The sequence below is a fragment of the Aquarana catesbeiana genome, linkage group LG03, assembly GCF_042186555.1.
Source record: "Aquarana catesbeiana isolate 2022-GZ linkage group LG03, ASM4218655v1, whole genome shotgun sequence".
NCBI lineage: Eukaryota > Metazoa > Chordata > Amphibia > Anura > Ranidae > Aquarana > Aquarana catesbeiana.
The window spans coordinates 171,151,234-171,175,941 of NC_133326.1; the positions used below are offsets into that span (position 1 = coordinate 171,151,234).

Sequence of the window (24,708 nt, forward strand, 5' to 3'; positions counted from 1 at the left end):
CTGTTAAACCTTTCACGGCCAGCCATTTTGGTGTTTTTTTGCACACATTTAAAAAATCATTTTGGGCCTAAAGATTGCATAAACCCCCAAAACATTATGTATTTTCTGAAAGCATTCACTCCAGAGAATAAAATAGTGGTCATACTGGTGCTAGAAACATTGCTCTTTCTCGCGTGTGCGGTGATATGTAACATGTATCACAATCATCTTTTTCATGTGTAGGCGCCCCTGATGCGTGGATGCGTGCGTTTACATTTGTGTGCAAGAGTGGGGGCCTCACATTTTTTGGGGGGGGGGGGGGGGGGTTTAGATGCTTGGAGAGAACTTTGATTTGCTACAATGATTATGATGATTTTATTGGTTATAGGTTCGCTTTAATGACTGGGGGGCCTGGAAGTGATGTTTTACACATCGCGTCTGGGTCAGCAAGCTCCCCTGACAGCCAGACGTTGTGTTTAAAACACCCCCCGCCCCCCCCCCGCTGTCAGGTCCTGGCAGCGAAAGGGTAATGTGCACCAAGGGGTATATGTGTGTGTGTATGTATGTATGTGTATGTATATGTATGTGTGTGTGTATATATAATATTATATAATTTTTTTTTTTCTGTATCTGAGCAGAAGATATAAATAAGATGTTCAATATAAATTAATCTTGCTTAATGCCAATAAAGTACAAGGGCCTATTTACAGAAGCTGGGGCAATTGCCCAGGTTTAATTTTGTTGGGCAAATAAGTAATAAATAACCCTTTTTTTTTTTTTTTTGTGCTAGTGCTGTAGCCCATGTTTTGTACTGCTGTATGGCTGAAGAAGCACAAATTTCCATTTGCCCATAACTTATATCATTAACAATAAAAATAATCTTTCCATAAAAAAAAAAAAAAAAAAAAAAAAAAATCTGAATTATGTGCTAAGATCAAGTAATACCCTGAACACAATGAGGAAAATCATATTTAAATTGTGTGTATATACAAAATAAAGTAGATGTGCTTTGTTAGTCAGAACAAGCAAATAACAAAGACCTGAAGGGGAAAAAGAAATCGATTTGAATATATAAATGTAAAACTCAGTACACGCAATAGACGAAATTTAGGCATAGAAAACTCCCCGCCAAGCGTAATACATTTTTATAATGTATTCTCTTAGCTCTGACAGCTACAATAGCTGCAGGTGGAATTTAGCATAAACTGAAAATTGTTTGTGTAACTGGCCTAGGAGAAACAACACAGGGGGCATACATCAAATGCGTACACAGTATAGGAAGTGTGCCATTTTTTGTCTTTAAAAGAAAACGAAATATTAATGTACTTCTAACATGCGGGCTGTCTTATATCCATTTACAAAGTAATTGTCATTCCTTATTTGTTGTTGAGCTCCAAATTCATATTTAATTCATACTGAAGGGTGCCTTCGTTATTTTTACTTTGGCTGGCTAGATTGGAAAATGGTGGTATGTCTGTGGGAACCCAGACATTTCTCCTTACATTCCTGTGACTGTCCTTAGGGGTTTTTTTTTGTTTTGTTTTTTATGTTTTGGGATTTTTTTTGTCAGTGTGTATTTATGAGCTAGCTATAGGTATTTTATTCTCTTTTACATCTCACCGAGACCCCTTTCACACTGAGGCACGCAAAAACTGCCCATAAAACATCAGGCGTTTTTGTGGTGCTTTACCGCCATTTTTTGCATCGTTAGAGGTACGCTCTTTTTAAAGTCACGTGACCTTTAGAAAAAAAACAGCCATTTTGCGGAGCTTTGGAAACTATTTCTATTCATTTGAATGGACGGGTGTTTTAAAACGCTCTAAACATGCCCCAAAGGTGCTGCTTGCAGGACTTTTTGCCCCTGTGTGAAAGCTTTCACTGAAATGAATGTTCAGCAGTTTTCAGGCACTATTTTTAGCACAAATGCGCCTGAAAAGCACCTCCAGTGTGAAAGGGGTCTGAGGTGCTTCTAAACGGCCAGTAAAACACTGAGCGCTTTTGAAGAGCTTTTCAGGCACTTTTGAAGCACTTTCCATTCATTTCAATGGAAAGGGGTATTTTTGAGGCGTTTATTTTTTAGCTTTCCAAAGATGCCGAAAAAGGGTTAAAACAACCCGCAAAGTGCCCCTGCAGCAGTGCTTTGCCGTTGCTGCCCATTCATTTCAATGGGCAGGGGCGCTTTAGGAGTGGTGTATGCTCCAAAGATGCTGTAGGAGTTTTTTTAATGTCCTGCCAGCGTATCGCCTCAGTGTGAAAGCACTCGGGATTTCACACTGAGACTGCAGGGGAGCCGTTTTTCAGGCACTTTACAGGCGCTATTTTTAGCCCAAAAGCGCCTGAAAAACACCTCAGTGTGAAAGGAGTCTAATGGAAATAGGTTTTCGTGAGCTTCAGGTGCTTTTTTTTTAGTGTGAAAGTGCCTGAAAAGCACCTCAGCTTGAAAGGGGTCTAAAGTAGTTGTAAAGTCACATTTATACACCTGTATATATTATCTATTATATACTTTTATCCGCTCTCTTTTAGGAACAAAAAAAGTACAGTGTATGTGGTGTGTGGTGGTTTTTTTTTGTTTTTTTTATGATGCTAAATACAATCTCTGTCCAGCGCTGCTGTGCGGTCACATGTCCTTCCTCTGCTCTCCTTCCCAATCTAAGGGAGGACAGTTAGAAGGGCTGACATTCCCTTTTGATTTATGCGAGCTAGCAGAGGGAGGACACAGGACCACACAGCAGCGCTGGGCAAAGAAGGTATTTAGCATTATAATTAAAAGAAAAAAACATGCACATTCTACTTAATATGTTCCTAAAACAGAGGGGATAAAGTATATAATAGATGTGACTTTACAACCACTTTACTAAAGGGGAGAAGCAGCTGCAGCAGAATACTCAATCAAGAAAAAGAGGGGGGGGGGACAGGGAGGAGATCAGCTTCTGATGATAGGGAGGGGGAGATGCAGAAGGCTGAATACACAGAGGGGGATGTAAACAGACCAAACCATTATGGATCAGCACCCATGGTTAGCATGGGCAGTTTACAGAGGACCAGGCGTGATCAAAAGCAATATGCTAAATATCAGTGATGGCTAACCTTGGCACCCCAGATGTTTTGGAACTACATTTCCCATGATGTTCAACTACACTACACTGCACAGTACATGAGCATCATGGGAAATGTAGTTCCAAACCATCTGGGGTGCCAAGGTTGAACATCTATGCTATATATCATGCCTTAAAGGGACAGGAGCTTTTTTTTAAAAATATTAATTTTTTTTTTTTTTTACATTCATGCTTGGTCAATTCAATTGTGTATGTTCATGGAGAGATCATTTAGTGGTAGAATTGTGCCAGCTTGTTTAACTGCGATCAGACGTCTCTGTATAGGCTTAGGTACAGCTTTTAAATACAGTACCTAGTAAAGTGCATTTAATAGGAGCTCTAGTCTAAATCACCCTTTTAACTTAAGGCTTGTGTCAAATATGGAAGCCTTTGCCAACCCCCTTGTTCTTCTTGTTCAGATCTGGAACAAGCCACCAATGAAGGCAGAACTCGTGTATACTCTTCCTAGGTCAGTGGCTTAGAACTGAAGCCACTGAATTGACATAATAGCCAGAAAAGTTTCCAGAGAAGTTTTTAGACGTGGCCTCTTCCCCCATTTCTGTCATTACAGGTTCATCTTTAAAATTTTGCAATACAGTTGAGCGGCTTATATTCAGAACCATTTCTTGTCTGTCCTTGTCCTAGAACTTTGAGTTCCCACTAATAGTTATAGCATGCTGAGTAGAGGTAGTTCTATGCATTTTTTTTTTTATGAAGTTTCCCTAATTCCCACAATGGTAATGCTCCTGGCCATGCTATTCCAATGTCTTTCTGTACTTTGAATCACTGACTTGGAACAACTATATAGATCTGGATGTCAGCTTTTATGATCTGCATGCTTATTTTGAGTCCCTGTCCCTGAAAGTACTGAAGACCGAGCTTAGACAGGCAACTTGCATTTTCATAAGGAGGTCACATAATCCTCCTATGTATCAATAATAATCATGTTCCTAGATACATTGGGGCTATAGGTTAATGAATGTAGCTACCATCCAACAGGAAGTTAGATCACAACACAAATTTGGAGATTTGGAAGAGGTATAGAAATTACTTTTCTGAGTTAAAAATATATACTTGAATAGATTTTTTTTTTAAGTGGTTGTAAAGGCTTAAAAATTTTTACCTTCATGCAGTCTATGTGCAGCAGCCCCCCAATACTTACCTGAGCCCCATGTGCATGAGAGCTTCGGCTCTCCGGGGACTCTCCCTCATTGTCAATCGCAGCCAGTGAGCCAATGAGGAGAGAGAGTGGGCGGGACTGAGCTGCAGGTCTGTGTGTGAATGGATACGCAGAGCAGTGGCTCAGGAGCTGCCATAGCAAGCTGCTTGTTCTGGAGGGAGGAGGGCAGGAGCGCCGGCGGGGGGGGGGGGCCCGTCTTCAGGAGTGAAGACTAATACTGTGTACTTTCAGTTAAAAGGTACGAGGAGCGTCATTCTGCTTCTTACTGTGGTGCAGTGCTGGATACCTGAGCAGCTAATCACCAGGCCTCAGTGCTGTCCCTTCAAGGTGGGAGAGAGTCCAAGTCCAGCGCAAAGAGATTGTTTTTGGAATTACATGGGGTTACTCTTCATTCTTGGGGGTAAACTGCGGCAATGGGAAATTGGTGTCTGAGGCTGGATTTTAAAGTAACCCGTTTCTTTGAAATAAATGGACAAAGTGCTAGCTTACCTTGAGCAATGTATAGCGTCACATTTGTTTTAAACACCCCAATTTGGGTCATGCATGGCTTGTTGTTTGATCGTTCACTGTATATAAGAATTGAGATACTTTTACCTGAAAATAGTGACACAAAGAGCTGTGTAGTATTTATATAGCCCATACTATATGTCTTCACAGGAAGCTGATGAGTCCGGAGCGGAGAAGTTCACTGTTCTGCTGCCTTCAGGAACACCACTTCCTGCTCGTAGGCAGCACACACTACAAGCATCTGGAAACATCACCTCTGTGTGTTTGGAGTTGTACGAGTCTGTTCCTAAATCAAATATATCCGACAGCAGTAAATTTGCACAAGTAAGTAAATGCAGCGTATAGCATAATACAAAGACATAAAAAATGTTCCAACTGTGGTACTTTTAGGTTACAGTTACTAGTGTATGAAAGTTCTATTATTTAACCACTTGCTGACCGCCCCATAGCACATTTACTGCTATAGGGCGGCTGCACTGAGCAGGATCACGTGTTTGTGTATATGTATGTGATTTTGCACTTCCGGGTATTGGGCGCTAGGGCGTGGACCCAATGTCTGCCGGCACCCGCTGATCGTTCGGTACACAGGCAGAACGGCTGTCTACCTATGTAAACAAGACAGATTGCCTTTCTGGCATGGATCCTAAGTTCCTGTAAAGCAGTAACACCGATCCATGCCTTTCGCTAGTAGAAGCACCTCCCCCACTACACTTAATCACCAGATAGGCACATATTTAACCCTTTGATCACCCCTGATGTTAAGCCCTTTTCTGCCAGTGTCATTAGTACAGTGACAACTGTCACTGGTCCCCAAAAAGGTGTCCAATTTGTCCCCCGCAATATTGCAGTCCCACTGTAAGACGCTGATCGCCGCCATTACTAGTAAAAAATAAATAAATAAAAATGTAATTTTCAAACCAATTAACCGCTTCAGCCCCGAAAGATTTGACTGCTGAATGACCGGGCCATTTTTTGCGATTCGGCACTGCGTCACTTTAACTGACAATTGTGCGGTCGTGCAATGTTGTAACCAAACAAAATTGAGGTCCTTTTTTCCTCACAAATAGAGCTTTCTTTTGGTGGTATTTGATCATCTCTGCGGTTTTTAGTTTTTGCGCTATAAACAAAAAAATCAACGATTTTGAAAAAAATAATATTTTGTACTTTTTGCTATAATAAATATCCCCTATTTTTTTTTTTTAAAGCAAATTTTTTCTCAGTTTAGGCCGATATGTATTCTACATATTTTTAGTAATAAAAATCGCAATAAGCGTATATTGATTGGTTTGCGCAAAAGTTATAGCGTCTACAAAGTCCCGTCATGCTTGTGGCTGTCAGAGTCTTGCTATGCCTCATGGGACTTGTAGTTCTGCAACAGCTGGAGGTACGCATATCCCTGCAATAGGGGATGAATTTATAGCATTTTTATTTATTTTTTTTGGCTAGTAATGTCGGCGATCTATGATTTTTATTGTGACTGCGAAATTATGGCGGACACATTGGACAATTTTGACACATTTTTCAGACCATTGGCATGTATACAGCGATCAGTGCTATAAAAATGTATTGATTACTGTAAAAATGTCACTGGCAGTGAAGGGGTTAACACTAGGAGGTGATCAAGGGGTTAACTGTGTTCCCTGCTATGTGTTCTAACTGAAGGGGGGATGGGACTTGCTAGGGGAAGAGATAGATTGGTGTTCATATTTTGTATGAACACACGATCTGTCTCTTCTCCCCTCGGAGAACCGTTTACACACAGAGATCCCAGTACTCGCCGTGTTACGAGTGATCGCAGGAGCCCGCCGGGCACTCACATCGGCTCCCAGGGCGCGCAGCGGGCGCCCCTAGTGGCCACATAAAGAAGCGACGTTACATGACAGTGATTCACACAGCCGAGCCATGTTGCCGCAGTAGCGGTGGCTAGTCGGCAAGCGGTTAATATACGCTTATTAGGATTTTTGTTTACCAAAAATATGTAGCAGAATGCATATTGGCCTAAATTGATGAAGAAATTCTATTTATTTATTTATTTTTTATTGGATGTGTTTTAGTAAAAAAATTTTTTTTTTTCAAAATTGTTGGGTTTTTTTGGTTTATAGCTCAAAAAATAAAAACCGCAGTGGTGATCAAATACCACCAAAAGAAATCTCTTATTTGTGGGGGGAAAAAAAGGATGTCAGTTTTATTTGAGTACAGCATCGCACGACTGTGCAATTGTCAATTAAAATAAAGCAGTGCCGTATTGAAAAAAAGTGGCCTACTCAGGAAGGGGGGTAAACCTTCCGGAGGTGAAGTGGTTAATGAGGTAATTTTCGTTCCAAATGGCTGTGCAGCTTGTGGGACACAAATGACGATCTGTCCAATGATTGTTTGCTGAGATGGGTAAGATAGAAGATGTAATTGTGTGTTTAGGATGTTATCATATGAACATTTTCTTTACTCCTGCATGATCCAAATGTTTTGTGTGGGTTTTCAGACATGATTAGAAATCATACTTGAAAGTAGGTTTTGTGGCACTATATCCTTTGCCATCCATATTGTGCGGTCACGCTCACACATATGCCTCCATGGCGACTGAGATTTCTGTACTAGTTTAGTTATGATGTTTTCAGTAGAACTTGACTAAATTTGTTGAAGTAGCTATACCCCTACAATATGTAGATGGACAAAAATGTTTTGTTTTTCCTTTACAGATTGTACTTAAAGATCTGCAAAAGAAAGAAAAAGGAGTTCATGATATAGTCACTGTACTTACAATGAAGAGGTAATGTTTCATTCCTGTGTTTTTCTGACGATTAGAATTTTACAAAATGTTAATTTGTGTAACACTTTCACATCCTTTTGTTTAAAAATGGGAGACCCTGTGGATCTATATATAATTAATTTTATGTACCTAACCTTATTTTATGCGAGCTGAATGACCTGGTCAGTCTTAAAGGAGTTGTAAAGTCTCAGGGTTTTTCACCTTAATGCATCCTATGCATTAAGGTACAAAACCTTATCTGCTGCAGCAGCCCCCCAGAGCCCCTCTTTTTCTTACCTGAACCTGATCGTTCCAGTGTCGAGGACGAGCACAGCAGCTCCAGCCGCTGTCTTGGGTTCTCATTGGATAGATTGATTGCAGCAGGAGCCAATCAAATCCAGTGACACGGGGGGGCAGGGCCAAGTCTCACTGTGTCAATGGACGCAGCGGCATGGCTCGGAAGCACGGGTGCACCCATGGAAAGCTGCTTTCCGTGGGGGCACTCGAAGAAGAGGGGCCAGGAGCGCCGCCGGGGTACCCCAGAAATAGAGGATCAGGGCCACTGTGTGCAAAACCTTTGCACAGAGCAGGTACGTATGACATGTTTGTAATTAAAAAAAAAAATAAAAAAAATTATATATAATATATATTTATAATCTCTTTAAAGTGAACCTGACCTAGTCTAAAATGTTTCTACGTTGACAGTGCTGAAGTGCCTGCAAGTAACTATGTACAGTAGGTCTTCTTTTGTGGAGCCATTTGGCATTAAGCCCAGCCCTCTCCCACTGCTAAGGTACACCCTCTCATTCAACTCCAAAAGTTAAGGTATTTTTAGGCACCACAAGGTACCTGTCCTTTTATTTACTATTACTTTAGAAGCATTTTAGGCTAGGTCAAGTTCACTATTAAAGCGAAACTTTACCCATAACAAGTTGATAAAAAATAATGTTATTTAGCAAGGAACATACATTCCACATGAATAATTATGCTACCAAAATGAGTGTGTGCTGTAAATTGCCTCCAGCATTACTCCTGTTCTTGCTGGAGGTGGCCATTTTGCTGAAACCCAGAGCCCCTGAACAGCGGTAAATCATAAAGCGGAAATAAACCCATCAATTTAATGGTTTCAAAAACGTACATTCCTAGAATGCTGGAAATTTCTAACTGTCCATTTGCTTCAACCAAACTGTCAAACCTTGCCAAAAACTGTCAAAATGGCTGGTGTCATAACTGATCACATGTGCAGCATCGTGGCAGTTGTAGATCAGACCGAAAAAGCTTCCTTGGCTGTAAAGGATAGGAGGATTTATTTCTGCTTTAGAATTCTTTCACACTGAGGCATTTTTCAGGCGCTACAGCGCTAAAAATAGCTCCTGAAAAAAGCCTCAGCTGCAAACCCAGTGTGAAAGCCCGAGTGCTTTCACACTGGGGCGCTTGCGCTGGCATGGCTCCACAAAAGGTCCTGCCAGCAGCTTCTTTGCAGCGGTGGAGGAGCGTTGAATACACCGCTCTTGCCCATTTAAAACAATGGGAAAGCGCCGCTACAGTGGCGTTTTGCGTGCGGATTTAACCCCTTTTTTTGGCCGCTAGCGGGGGTTAAAACCACCCCACTAGCGGGCGAATAGTGCCACTAAAATGACGGTAAAGTGACGCTAAAAATAGCGCCGCTTTACCGCTTACGCCCGGGTCGGCTTAGTGTGAAAGGAGTCTTAAAGGAGCTCATTTAGCTGTACTTCTCCTGTGGATCACAGGAGTGCAGTTCGTTTTGCACTCCTGTGATCCGTTTTCAGCAGAGAGCGGGTCGAAGTCCACTCTCTGCTGACATCACTGCTGTCAGTCCAGGCACCGTGTCATCACGACCATGGAGTCGGAACCCGCCAGGTGCCTGGACTGACACCTGGCTCAGCCTCCTCAGAGAGGCGCTGGAAGCCTGAGATGGCCGCCCCCGTCTCCTCCACAGCCCAGAGCTCCAATGGGCGAGGAGGGGGCAGAGCAGAGAGCTGTGACTTAGAGTCTACAGCTCTCTGCTCGCAAAGCTCTGAAGACCGAGCGTTCGACTGTGTTCGATTGCTCGGTTCTCAGTGTAGAGGCACCAGGGGACAGATTCAGCATCGGACTGATGCTGCATCCACCAAAGCAAGTATGATTCCTAAGAAAAACAAAAACCTTTACCTTCTCTTTTAAGGATGTCAGCATATCAGCCTCTACAAACTCTGCAGTGCCTAAAAATTGAGAGCAACTGAGCATGTGCAGAGCAGGATGAGACCATGTATAACTGAATTTTAAACAGTATAGGCACTTATTTTTAATGTTTTACATAGCTATACCTGCAAAAGGGGCCAGCCTGAAGTGATCTAGCAGGACTTCATTTTCTGACTAAAGTTCCACTTTAAATTTAAACCCGCTGCACCCAACCAATTGGGCCATCTGGCTTGGTTATAGGTTAAAATTATTTGCTTGGTTGGCTGGAGCAAAGGGTAGAGAAGAGACATTAGGGGTCTAAAAGACTCCTGATGTCTCCATATAGAGTACCTGTCACTTGCCCATTTAGGTCGCTTACCAGTTGTGATAGCAATAAAGTTAAATTTAAAAACAAAAATAAAAAGTGGTAAAACACAAAAAAAAAAAAAAAAACTTTAAAAATGTAACGCACCCCATCGAGCCGTGCACACACATCCAAACAGGCATGTGTATGTATGTATATAACAAGAAATAATTTTAGGCCCCTTGTTTACAGCTGGCTCTAAATTGATATGCTGTAAAGACATTTTAAAGCATCTCCTATTGATAATTTTGCGTACCACAATTTTTCACCATTTCACGTGTGCACACAGTTCTGAGGCCTAGTACATTTGGGATCTATGGAGACAAATGCTATCTTTTATTGGAAACAAAAACATTGTCAGTGTATTTTTTTCCTCAAAATATAGATTCGTTAAATGGTTTCGCAAATATAACATGCAACATGAAAAATTGTAACTGCTGTCTTTTTATTTTACAGGGCCTCTGCTTTCTGAAATTATATCACATTTAGGGGGTTTAAGTCCTTTCTAGCCTTAAATGTAGATTTTTTTTTTTTTTTTTTATATAACATATGCGACAAATGAAAAAAAAAAAGTGCTTCAGGGGGAAGTGGGTAAGGAACTAATGCAATGAACAGATAAGCCTAAAACTGAGCTCTGGGCAAGCTAAAAAAAAATATCTGCCATACTCTCCAATAACATACTATGAAAAAAGTATACATAATAAGAAAAATATAAATTATTTCCTCCTCCTTTTGAAATCCTGTGTAGCTGTAAATGGCTATAAGAACTGGCTCTCATATATCGGGAATTTTGATGAGGTGTCTTTTTTTTTTTTTTTTTTTTTTTTTTATTCTGTTTTAGAGCTTCAAGTTTGAGGGCAAACTGAGCTGTGAGGGAACAAAAGTAAAATAGTAGGGTTCAGTAACTGTATGGTTTAAGCAATGCATGCTAGAACCTGCCCTAATAGCACAAAGTTCACAAACAAATGAACAGATTGCATTAATGTTGCATTTCTCTAGTTATATGGTGCCACACATTAATAAGGCATGGTTGGGTGGACTTCTGCGCAAAAGAAAATTTTGCCTGTTTTTCATTTTCTGGACACGGTTTGGGGTCTATGTATAAAAAACATTGTTGGACAAATGTCACAAATCTTCACCTAACCGTCTCAAATTCTCACCGTATTTTAGCTTATACTTTTATTTCCTATGATCCTCAGCTTCATCTAGTGGCCTTGATGCAGTATTTTCCTAAAATACCTCAATCAGGAAAATACGGCATTATGGTCACTAGAATCTAGAGGTCACTAGCTGAATATCATAGAAAAAAAATGTATTAGGCAAAATCCAGTGAGAATTTGTGATGGCTGGGCAAATGCCTATGACAGTTGCTAAGAAAATGTAATAATTAGACCTCAAAGTGTAATGGTTTATCTTTTCTAAGTACCAAGATGCCAAAGTGGACCCCCCATCCCCAACTTGAACTGAAAAAAAATATTCCAATCTGATTGCAAAATTGTTAATTGCTGTTTCTTTGGTGTGTTTATTCTGTGGATGGAAAACCCATCTTTATAAAAAAAAAAAAAAATACCATCAGCATCCAGCTTTTACTTCCTGTTTCAGTGGCGGCCCAGCAATAAAATCTTGCCTGATCTTGTGCATTCTCTGTATCTCATACAGGAAGATTTTGTACAACACTAGCGATTGTGCATTAGGAGATCACTAGAGCTAGTATTGGACCTGTGCTGTACAAAAAAAAGACCCAATTGTGCAAGCGGTGTATGAGATATATTTAATTTTGCTATTGAACATAGCAAACCAAGATAGATCTCATACAGCGCTTGTGATTTCCTGGAAGGGGCTGCTGATATGGCCTTCCCAGGAGACAGTTGTAAGGCCCCTGCCACATCACCGGTGCCACACCAGACCAGGAAGTGCCAGAACAAAAAAGTAACTCATACAAAAAGCGCTTTTAGGCTCCAAATAACTGAATAGTGTTTGGGTTGTGAATGAATTGATGCATTCACCATGGATTTTTTTGGTTGGGGGTGGGGATAAAGAAAATTTTCTCTTGCCATTTGAAAATCTGTGTGGTTTCATAGATGTTGGAAATATGGATGCTTCAAGAGAAAGATGTGCTGTTTTATCAGAATCATCTAGTCTCGCAACATTACTAGTGTTTAAAGTGGTTGTAAAACCTTACACATACCAAGTGAAGTGACTGGCCTCAGGTGATACACAGAGATGAAACAAATCCTCCTACATAAGTTGTACCTGTTTATCCCCAGTCGTCCATTCAAAGTTCAGGATCTCTCTGCTCTAAAAAGCAGGGGGCAGAGAGCTGATGTTACACCAGTGAGGAGAGCTCTGAGAGCTGATTGGAGGGAAGGGACACGCCCCCTTCACACAGGAACAAAGCTGGGGCTGTCAATCTGCTGGAGGTCCCCCCTCTGTTACCATTTTTCTCTTGGTGTCAGGAAAACTTGTCAGAAGTGACTCATGCTAATAGCAGCAGACAGAAATTAAACTTGGTGCTCTGGATTGAGACAAGTAAGAAACTATAAAGGGATATGCTTTGTTCGTATTTCACGTCTGAGGTTTACAACTACTCTAAAGAATAAATGCACTAAAGCCTAAATCAATCACTGTGTACATGTATTTGTATGAATGGAACATATGGGACTACATCAGTATTTTGATTATACAGATTAGTGTTTTATTTCCCATCAGTTTTTCTTTTTTTTCCAGAGATGGATCTTTACATGTAACTTGCACTGACAAAGACACTGGAAGATTTGAGATGATCACAGTAGAAGAGTCGTCCTAATGATTCTTAATAACCATCTATCATTCCACAAAAAGAATCCGATGTTTGGGAAGATGCCATAAGCATCAGAAGTGCACAAACCAGGAAACCTTGCAGTGAACGTTGCATCCGTGTTGCTTGTTTTTTTTGCAAATGCTGCGACGATATCTGAAAGTCATATGGCCATAACAGAGGGGTTTTTTTCTTTTAATGGAAAAGTATAAGGGTTCTGCTGGCCTTTCAGTGTCTGGAAATATTTCAGTATTCATGTTGCAGGTGTTAAAATTGCCCAAAAGCACATACCTTCATATGGAAGTAACATAAAAGTTATTTGACCCTATATTATTGGAATGTTTTTAAACCCTTCCACAAAGCATGAGTTATATCGTCCTTAAAATGAACTGGGCTGTTGCACATAAATTATTCTTCTTTCAATCAATAATATTCAGATCTGACCCTTTTACAAACACTGTGAGGTTGGTTTACTAAAGGCAAATATACTGTGCACTGCGCGTGCAGTTGCTCTAGATCTGAGGGGAAGCTCTGCTGATTTCTATCATTCAATCATGTGCAAGCAAAAATTTTTTTTTTTTTTTTGTTTTTCTTTCCTTGCATGTAATTGGGTATTCTTTGCAGAGTGAAGCCTTATCTCATTTAGTAAGCTCTGGAGCAAGTGCACTTGCAGTACATAGTATATTTGCCTTTGGTAAATCAACCCCATTCACTCTAGGACTTACAAAGGGCAATTCATAGTCTTACATTTTTCTGTTATCTGAGACATTTTTGTGTTTGTTAGTGTCTTTAAAACCTGACTAATCGACATTTAAGTTGCTGTTGCCTTTCTATTTTTGTAAAGAAGAAACTTTAGTTTAGATTACACAAAGTTATTATGTGCTTTATTTAAACTGTATCCAGTAAAAGCCAACATATATCAAAATATATCTCATTTGGCATTTTTTTATGGTCTCCTGGATGTCTGCTGTTTGTTCATATAGTATTTTAGTTTACACTGCCTATGGCACATTGCAATGTACACTCTTGCCATTTGTAAGATGTGAAGCCAAGAGCCCGGATAATGCAACTTCATTGCACATGTCTGGGAGGTGCATCATCGCTGCTTGCCAAATAATCGAACGAGGAACATGAGGACTTTTTACGAAGATTACTAGCCATTGAGCAGCAAGGGAAAGTGCAGAGATGTCATTGCTGGGGGAAGACAAGCTCATAGATCAATTTGCCTTAAGCAAGCCATAGATTATGCATTTTTCTTTCCAGCCATCACAGGTGGAAGGAAAGAACTGCTCGATTCCCCCATCCACACAATCCGAGTTGATGGGAGAATCCCTCCCATGGCTCTATTGGGTTCTGCAGGTGGAGGTGGGGAGCTGTCACTGCCGGCAGAACAAAGTGATCACTGCTGGCAGCTATAACTGCGCGACAGTGATTGCATGCCAAAAGCCTGACAGGTTGGTTGTACTGAAGTCGATCGATGGATCACCTTCAGTACAAACAGCCTGCCTATAGATGGATTGAATTTCACCCAGTCCCTGCTGAACCGACCAAGATTCAATCCGGTCCCTGCTGAATCATCCAAGATTCAATCCATCTATGGCTGGCTTTAGGGTCCTCATACAATCTTTGTACAGTCAACTTTAGATTTACCAACTAATAACTGTGTAATATGAGGACCTTAGAAACGAAAAAAAAAATTGTATACACCCAAAAGGCTACCACTTCAAGTTTATTAATCATATGCAACAATAGTAATTATAAAACAGCACAGACCACATAACAAACACTTCCCAGTCCTATACCCCCCCCCCTAAAAAAAGACGACAAACCCCACCAATTCCCCCACCCCCTAGACCTATGAACTATCTCACGGGATCTCACTAAGGAGCTGAAACTGTGTGGCTATGCCGCTGACCCCTCACAGAGATGAAGCAAACCCCTGGTGACTACACCTGCAAAGATAATTATTTGAGCAACTGAAAGGAGAGCACTGCACCTTAAGGGCCCTTTCATACAGATGTGTCCTTGTACGGGCTCCGCTTTGCTCAGCGGGAGATCGCTCCGTCGAACCCCGCTGAGCAGGCAGATGACAGGTCTGTCTCTGCACACTGTGCAGGGACCGACCTGTCAGAGCGCCGCTCTCCTCTATGGGGATCAGATGAAGACGGACCGTAGAGTCCGTTTTCATCCGATCCGCAGACAGATAGAAAAGTAGGGTTTTCCTCCGTCACACTTTAGCGTATCGGAGCGGGTCGGACGTCAGCAGACATGTTGCTGCTGACATCCATCGCTCCATAGACCTGTATGGAGCGTCCGTTCAGGTCCGCCTAAAAAGCTGACAGGCGAACCTGAACGGTCTGCCCGTGTGAAAGGGGCCTAAAGCTGCTATGGGCGAATGTAGTGCAGTCTAACAGACAGCTACACCTGGGGGATGAATGTAAAGTCTGATGAATAAAAATGAGCCCTGCTGCTAGTCCTGTATACAAGACAGAAAACCACAATGAATCCTCATCCAATCCCGAATCTTAGGTAATGGTAAGTGCCTGTAGGTTCTAAACACAGAGGCAACAGGTGCTAAGATAATGTCCAACAGTCTGCTATGGTATATATCGTTATTAAACACCACATGGAGAATGAGAGTAATATCCACTGCTTGGTTTCAAAAGTGAATAGGGAAATTCCATCTATAAGAAATAGTCACCACTAGGACATAGTTTCAAAGCAGATAAGCTCAAACATATCTCAAATAATTATCTTTGCAGGTGTAGTCACCAGGGGTTTGTTTAATCTCCGTGAGGGGTCAGCGCCATAGCCGCACAGTTTCAACTCCTCGGGGAGATCCCGGTGTGTAGTTCATAGGTCTAGGGGGTGGGGGAATTGGTGGGGTTTATAGTTTTTTTTAGAGGGAGGGAAGGATAGGACTGGGAAGTGTTTGTTATGTGTTGTTTTATAATTACTATTTTTGCATATGCTTAATAAACTTGAGGAGGTAGCCTCTTTGGGTGTATACAATTTTAGTTTTTTATGGTCACTTGCTGTGTTACACACCCTGCCCGCATTTTGGGCAGCATCACCCATCTATCCTTCAGGTTCCCAGCTTTTCTTTTCCTTTTTTTTTTTTTTTCTTTAATATGAGGACCTATCCAATCATACAGGTCCTTGCACTACATAGTTGTTGGTAGATCTAAAGGAGATCCCACAATCAGATTGTAATGTGTGCAGTGAGCTTTAAAGTGGACTCGTCACTAAAATAATCAATGCCATTTTTTTTTCTATGCCCTCCCATGCCATAACATTAGTTAAATGAAGCAAAGCCTGTGTGGAAAGGTTGAGTAATATATGTACCACCCCCTGCACTATGCTTGCATGTCTTTTGAGATTTTGGCACTTGCTGGAAAGAAGATGAAGTATGAAGGCTGCACTACATAAAGAGTAACGCGATTATATTTTCTAAACCCATGCACACACACACACACTTTTTTCACTATAGTGCTTTGGCATTGGTGGGATGTCCCACCAGACCTCAGCCTTCATTTAATCCTTAACTCTATGGCTACTATATAAATGTTTATTCCATATTCAATTTTTGAACAGATGGTTGCTGCCTCCCCAAATCTCTTGCCTGTCATTGAGTAAGATCATGTGTCTCTCGATTGTTGTTCTTTGCATTGGTTGCCAGATGTTGCTGACCTGAATCTGTTTGAGGATCGCATCCTTGGGAGATGTTCCACAGCAAAGCCAATCTTGCTCCTTGCAGCGTGTATTGGTAAATACCTGGCAACTATGTACCTCTGCCCTTTTGGACTTGTATTCACCCACTGACTACTACAATATTCTAAATGGAAGTCTATATAGAGCCATCCAGAGCAGAGGATGGAGAAAGAACTCACTTCTGAGTCTTATTCAGTGGAGTGTATATGTAAGGCTGACCATATTTGGTTCAGTTTTTTTTTTAACTGAACGGATTCCCCCATACACAAGCGAGGGGGATTAAGGATTTCTCTCTGCTGTGTTGCTCTATTCTGACAGTGGGGACTCCTCCACTGTGAGAATACACTGATCAGCGCTGATCAAAGGAAAATTTTCTAATAAGCCAGTTTAAGAGAAGTTGATTTTTAGATAGACTTCTCTGGAATGGGAATGGACATAGATGGATTGAAATTTGCCCAGTCCCAGCTGAACCAATCAAATTTTGATCCATCTATAGCCAGCTTTTATCAGCAATGCAGTTAAAATCTAACTCCAGTTGTGTTTAAGAAAATACAATACCGACTAGGTGAACTATGTACATTGCAAGATTTATAGCAAGCTTACTTTGCAGATTCATACTTTTCTCTTTTCTAGAGAAACTGTTTCACTGATCCCTTTCTCAAACTGATTTCTAAATAAGAAGGTCCGCCATCATTACAACCACCTAGTGCGCGCTCTGTGTTTTTATAATGAGTAAAGCCTACAGTGTCAGTATCTCTTTATGGAATGATGAGCTTTAGAAAATATCTTGCCAAAAGGAAGGCAAGGTAGGAATTACAACAGTTTGTATATGTGCCTCCCACTTTTTAAGGGACCAAAAATAATGGGACAGATTAACAATCATCCATCAAACTTTCACTTTTTAATACTTGGTTGCAAATCCTTTGCACTCAATTACAGCCTGAAGTCTGGAACGCATAGACCTCATCAGATGCAGGGTTTCATCCCTGGTGATGCTCTGCCAGGCCTCTACTGCAACTGTCTTCAGCTCCTGCTTGTTCTTGGGGCATTTTCCCTTCAGTTTTGTCTTCAGCATGCTCAATCGGATTCGGGTCAGGTGATTGACTTGGCCATTGCATAACATTCCACTTCTTTCCCTTAAAAAACTCTTTGGTTGCTTTCGCAGTATGCTTCGGGTCATTGTCCATCTGCACTGTCCAATGTGCCGTCCAATGAGTTCTGAAGCATTTTGCTGAATATGAGCAGATAATATTGCCCGAAAAACTTCAGAATTCAACCTGCTGATATCAGCAGTCACATCATCAATAAATACAAGAGAACCAGTTCCATTGGCAGTCATACATGCCCACGCCATGACACTACCACCACCATGCTTCACTGATGAGGTGGTATGCTTTGGATCATGAGCAGTTCCTTTCCTTCCCCATACTCTTCTCTTCCCATCACTCTGGTACAAGTTGATCTTGGTCTCATCAGTCTATAGGATGTTGTTCCAGAACTGTGAAGGCTTTTTTAGATGTTGTTTGGCAAACTCTAATCTGGCCTTCCTGTTTTTGAGGTTCACCAATGGTTTACATCTTGTGGTGAACCCTCTGTATTCACTCTGGTGAAGTCTTCTCTTGATTGTTGACTTTGACACACATACACTTACCTCCTGGAGAGTGTTCTTGATCTGGCCAACTGTTGTAAAGGGTGTTTTCTTCACAGGGAAAGAATTCTTCCGTCATCCACCACAGTTGTTTTCCGTGGTCTTCCGGGTCTTTTGGTGTTGCTGAGCTCACCGATGCGTTTATTTCTTTTTAAAGATGTTCCAAACAGTTGATTTGGCCACACCTAATGTTTTTGCTATTTCTCTGATGGGTTTGTTTTGTTTTTTCATCCTAATGATGGCTTGCTTCACTGATAGTGACAGCTCTTTGTATCTCATATTGATAGTTGACAGCAGCAGATTCCAAATGCAAATAGCACACTTGAAATGAACTCTGGACCTTTTATCTGCTTCTTGTAAATGGGATAATGAGGGAATAGCACACACCTGGCCATGGAACAGCTGAGCAGCCAATTGTCCCATTACTTTTGGTCCCTTAAAAAGTGGGAGGCACATATACAAACTGTTGTAATTCCTACACTGTTCACCTGATTTGGATGTAAATACCCTCAAATTAAAGCTGAAAGTATGCAGTTAAAGCACGTCTTGTTTGTTTCATTTCAGATCCATTGTGGTGGTGTATAGAGCCAAAAAGATTAGAATTGCGTTGATGTCTCAATATTTGTGGACCTGACTGTATATTGGGGTGGGGTGGCCCGGCTGCGCGAAATCACATACGTAATTTTGTGCACGAGGTCTGGGGCATGCGCCGCTGGCAACCTGCTCCTGCTGTGATTAGACACAGCGGGAGCCAATCAGGGGGTACAGCGGACGCAATGTCCGCTGGGAACCCGGCGATTGTTCATAGAGATGCAGTACGGCAGTTTGCCTATGTAAACAAGACAGATCGCCATTCTAGGAGAGGGAAAGAGAAAGATCTTGTGTTTCTGCTAAGCAGAAACACAGATCCCTTTCTTTCCCCAGTCAAAGCTCTACCCCCACAGTTAGAAAGCACCCTCTAGGGACACATTTAACCCTTTGATCACCCCTGATGTTAACCCCTTCCCTGCCAGTGTCATTATAGTGACAGTGTATTTTTTTTTTAGCAATGATCACTGTATTTGTGTCACTGGTCCCCAAAAAGTGTTTGTCAGGTGTCCATTCTGTCCGCCGCAGTCCCGCTAAAAATTATATATATTGACCTAAATTGATAGAGAAATTCGATTTTTTTTTTTATTATTATTATTATTGGATATGTTTTGTAGCAGAAAGTAAAAAATATATTGTTTTTTTTTTTCAAAGTTGTCTCTCTTTTTGTTTATAATACAAAAAATAAAAACCGCTGAGGCGATCAAATACCACCAAAAGAAAGCTCTATTTGTGGGGGAAAAAGGGACATCAATTTTATTTGGGTACATCATCGCACAACTGCACAACTGCGCAATTGCCAATTAAAGTAAAGCAGTGCCGTATCACACAAAATGGCCTGGTCAGGAAGTGGGTACAACCTTTACGGGGCTGAAGTGGTTAAAGAAGTTGTAAAGACAGAAGGTTTTTTTTTTTTTTATCTTCATGCATTCTATGCATGAAGATGAAAAAAAAAGGACCTGTGTGCAGCAGCCCTCCTAATACTTACCTGAGCCCCATCTAGATCCAGCGATGGTGTCGGAGTGTCTTGGCTGCCTAGGACTCCCTTCCTCATTGGCTGAGAGCGCAGTGCTGCGCCATAGGCTCCCACTGCTGTCAATCAAAGCCAGTGGGCCAATGCGGAGAGAAAGGGGCCGGGCCATGGCTCAGTGTCTGAATGGACACAGGGAGTCCTGGCTCTGCTTGGGTACCCCCATAGCAAGCTGCTTGCTGTGGGGGCACTCAACAAGAGGGACCCGAGAAAAGCAGGATCTAGGCTTCTCTCAGCAAAACCACTGCACAGAGTAGGTAAGTATAACATGTTTGTTATTTTTAACAAAAAAAAAACAAGACTTTATGATTGGGTACATCTCTGCAATACATACACATTTCTCTAAGTTTTGTTTCTTGAACTCTTTCATTGCTGCCAGAATAACTATTATGGAGGTGGCAGTCCCTGTATGTAAAACTCCTGGAAACTATAGCTTTGCTTACGTTTTTCTCCCAACTGATGACTTTCTTGCTGAAGAAAGTCTGCCCCCCCCCCCTTCCCATCTGGCCACCATAGGTCCTGGGCTCACCTGTCCCTCCTCTATGCCCAGGATCTGTTCTTCATTTTCTTTTGGGTAGTATAAAGCCAGAGTTCATATCTAGGTTCAGAGCTGGTCCGGCTCAGCCTAAACAGTGCAGAATTGACGTTAGGGATCTAATAAACCTCCTTAAAGAGAACCTGTCATCTGTATTATGCTATCACATTAGTGGTCCTTTCATCCCCTCACGATGGCAATAAAGTTAAAGCAGTATTAAACCTAAAAGCAAACGTATTATGTTACAGCTTACCAATTCTTAGATGTGGTGGCTGCATTTTTTTTGGCTTGCTTTCTTCTATTTTCATCTGGTGATCTGGCTGGCCAGTAAGCTGTTTTTCAAAAGAACAAGCTGTCCTGAAGATTATATCAGTTACAGGGCTGAAACTATGTAACAAACCACTTACTACTGATCAGCTGCTAATGATCAGCTTTTATTTATTTCCATAATACCTTTTGTCCCAAAAGGAAAAAAACTGCTGTAACTGCCTTATAAAGTATTAGCTGGAGTTTGAAATGGCTGAGCAGCACTTCGTCTGGCTTGTTTTTGTTCTAGAGGTAGGACGGAAGTTTCCATCCCACTGCCAGGAACACAGCGCTGGAAACTGCATGTACAGAGTAGTAGAGCATTTTATTGAGGCATTTAGGTCTTTCATGGTACGGCATGAACTACGTGATACTTTTGTTTAAAATTACAACTATTTATTACACCAAATGTTAAAATACACCCATAGAAATGGGGAATAAAATAAAGAAGCACAAAAACAAAGAGCAGATTATTGGTCCATGGAGGACACAACAATTCTAACAAGGCACAGCTTCCTCTAATACAGATTGGGTAATAGATGAGGTACCCTCAGCAACATGGGGGCCTCAATCAACATAGTTCCAATCTCATGCTCTACATGTTTCGTGGGGACTTCTTCAGGAGTTGTATTCATGAGGAATATAATCAAGAGACCCACATCAGTGACACATGGAACCAATGGGTTTTACTTCCTCTTTTGCTCCCCGCAAGGCCTGCAAATTAAAAGCATAATGGGCTAGTATGCATCGCATACTAGCCCATTATATGACACTTACCTGCAAACGAAACCTGCGCTGTCCCCTGTGCAGGCCGTGTCCATCTTCGCCCTTCTTCCTTCCGGGGCCGCGGACTCCGGCTCTGTGACTGGCCGGAGCCGCGTGAAGTCACTCCCGCGCATGCGGTCACGGCACACGCTGGGGGAAGAGACGACACGGTGGTCCGTCTCTTCACAGCTCATGCGCTGATGACGACATTGGCACACTACAAGTGAAATATCTCCTAAACTGCGCACATTTAGGAGATATTTCCACTACCTATAGGTAAGCCTTGTTCTAGGCTTACCTATAGGTAGTGGAAATATCTCCTAAATGTGCGCTGTTTAGGAGATATTTCACTTGTAGTGTGCCAATGTCGTCTAGGCTTACCTATAGATAACAGTAAGACAAAAGGGTTTACAACCACTTTAAAGGCGTAATTTTTTGAAAATTGAAAGTATTCAAAAACTCAGATTTTGGTGTTTTGAATGCTTTCAAGTGCAAAGCAGGGCTTTTGGGTCTTGTAGACCCCAGATATCTCTATAAAGAGTACCTGTCACAAGGATGTTTCCATTCCTTGTGACAGCAATAAAAGTGATAAAAGAAAATGAAAGCAACAGTGTAAAAATAAAATAAATGAATAATTACAAAAAAAATGTAAAGTGCCCCCCCATCCTACTGCGCAAAAGCGAACGCATGTGTTGGTCCTGCCCCGCGTGCAAATTGCGATCATCCCACGCATGTGAGATATTGCCGTGAACATCAGATCATGGGCGGTAACTCTAGCACCAGACCTCCTGTGTGCATCCAAAGTAGTAACCTGTAAAGGCTTTTAAAGCGTCGCCTAGGGGTAGTAAAATGCATATCGCTTGCCACCGTTGTGCTGGTGTGCGCAATTTTAGAGCGTGACATGTTTAGTATCGATTTACTCAGTGTGACATCATCTTTTATATTTTACAAAAAAATTGGGTTATATATTGTTTTTTTTTTTTTTTGCATTAAAATTTTATAAAGTGTATTTTGTTTTCCCAAATACTGCGTTTAAAAAAAAAAAACGCTGTGCAAATACCATGTGACATAGAAAATTGCAAAACTTACCAATTTATTAGGGCCTCTGCTTTAAAATAATATATAAAATGTTTGGGGGTTCTAATTTTCTATCAAAACATAAAACTGATTTTCACATGGAAACAAAAAGTGCCAGAAACGTCCTGGTCTTCAAGTGGTGAAATCCATTTCATTTGTGTACAGTTCAAGTAGCACAGTGTGTGGAGCGTCGATAAATGTCCTGGTGATGAAGGGGGTACAGCCTTGTGGAGATGAGTGCCTGTCTATGGAATGGGTGGAGTACTGTTGTAGTACAGTCTATATCACTCCTCCCCATACTGTACTGTGTATAGCAATGAAGCTGAGCTGTCAGCAGAACATTGAGAAACCCTTCCAGCTCTATACACTCTACACTGCGGATAGCCTATTGGCGGCAAACAGCTCACATTCAAGTTGACCGCTCTCTGCTGATTGCTCGGCCCTTCCGTGACGTTACCACGTGGGCGCGTCTAGCCAAGCGGGTAATGCGAACTGATTGGACGGCTTAGATGCAAGACGGTACAGGGGGTCGTGACGTCACGAATAGAGTAGCTGATTGGCGGGGGAACAAGATGGCTGCGGAGCGAGGAGGTGAGTGAAAAGCTGAATATGTGAGCGCGCGGGATATGAAGTGTGCTGTGCTGTGTGAGCGCCCAGTGATAGGAGAGCACGCTCCTCTATATACCGCTCTGTCATACGTCACACACACGTCCTATGCTATAGTACACCGCATTGTGTGCGGACCTCCCATAGACGCTTCTAATACGTCTGTCTGTGTATGAGAGACATCAGAGAACTGACTACAGACATTAGAACTAAAGGCAAAACTTCTATCTCCTGCTATGTGTGTGTGTGTGTATATATATATATATATATATATATATATATATATATATGCGCTATCCGTGTCCCATTATTGAGATTTCCCTTTCTGTACCAAAACAGGAAATGCGAGGAAATCCCTCCAAAGTGTTGTCACCAGAACCAGTGTCCCCATTGGAGGATTTCCCCTTGGTCTGCTGACAATTCACAAAGTGGGATTTACTTTCACTTTCACTCTCTGTGATAAAGGTCACCAGGACAATTAGGACTCTTTACACATGCGGTGGATTGCTTTTCAGAGGGGCAGTGCAGTGGCAGGCCTGCCCACTACATATGAATGGGGTGCACAGTAACCGTGGTTGTGGAGTGAGCTTTTAGGGGCTTAAAATAGGTGTCAGAGGGGATAGTTTTTGTTGCGTGGAATGGGTGTACTCCCCTGTCCGTCTGTACTGTGGAATGGGTATAGTCCCCTGTCCGTCTGTACTGTGGAATGGGTATAGTCCCCTGTCCGTCTGTACTGTGGAATGGGTATAGTCCCCTGTCCGTCTGTACTGTGGAATGGGTATACTCCCCTGTCCGTCTGTACTGTGGAATGGGTGTACTCCCCTGTCCGTCTGTACTGTGGAATGGGTATAGTCCCCTGTCCGTCTGTACTGTGGAATGGGTGTACTCCCCTGTCCGTCTGTACTGTGGAATGGGTATAGTCCCCTGTCCGTCTGTACTGTGGAATGGGTATAGTCCCCTGTCCGTCTGTACTGTGGAATGGGTATAGTCCCCCTGTCCGTCTGTATTGTGGAATGGGTATACCCCCCTGTCCGTCTGTATTGTGGAATGGGTATACCCCCCTGTCCGTCTGTATTGTGGAATACCACATGAAACAGGAGTAAAAGTCAATTCACAAAATGGATGGGGGGGATGCTTGCGATAAATAAGAAGTGGTTCTGGCATGCGATATTTAACCACTTCAATACAGGGCATTTTTACCCCCTTCCTGCCCAGGCCAATTTTCAGCTTTCAGCGCTGTAACATTTTGAATGACAATTGCGCGGCTGTGCGACGTTGTACCCAAATGAAATTTGATCATTTTCTTCACAAATAGAGCTTTCTTTTGGTGGTATTTGATCACCTCTGCGTTTTTGTTTTTTTGCACTATAAACCAAAAAGCCTGACAATTTTTGCAAAAAAAAAAAAAAAAAACACTATTTTTTACTTTTTGCTATAATAAATATCCCAATTTTTTAAAAAAAAAACCAAAAACATTTTTTTCCTCAGTTTAAGCCAATATGTATTGTACATATTTTTGGTAAGAAAAGCGCAATAAGCGTATATAGATTGGATCACGCAAAAGTTAGCGCCTACAAAATAGGTTATTGATTT

At 41.7% G+C, this 24,708-nt stretch overlaps 2 protein-coding genes across 2 annotated transcripts in view; both read left to right on the forward strand.

Moving 5' to 3' along the window:
• Positions 1–13,774, forward strand: part of HSPA14 (heat shock protein family A (Hsp70) member 14) — a 50,018-nt gene extending 36,244 nt beyond the window's left edge. The window contains 3 exon segments of the mRNA XM_073619525.1: positions 4,912–5,085; positions 7,458–7,528; positions 12,780–13,774. Of these exon segments, the coding sequence (XP_073475626.1) occupies positions 4,912–5,085; positions 7,458–7,528; positions 12,780–12,858 (324 nt within the window). The 3' untranslated portion in view covers positions 12,859–13,774.
• A 9,229-nt stretch (positions 13,775–23,003) lies between these two features.
• Positions 23,004–24,708, forward strand: part of SUV39H2 (SUV39H2 histone lysine methyltransferase) — a 32,549-nt gene continuing 30,844 nt past the window's right edge. The window contains exon 1 of the mRNA XM_073619530.1: positions 23,004–23,100. Coding sequence (XP_073475631.1) covers positions 23,019–23,100 — 82 coding nt within the window. The 5' untranslated portion in view covers positions 23,004–23,018. The remainder of the gene's footprint in view (positions 23,101–24,708) is intronic.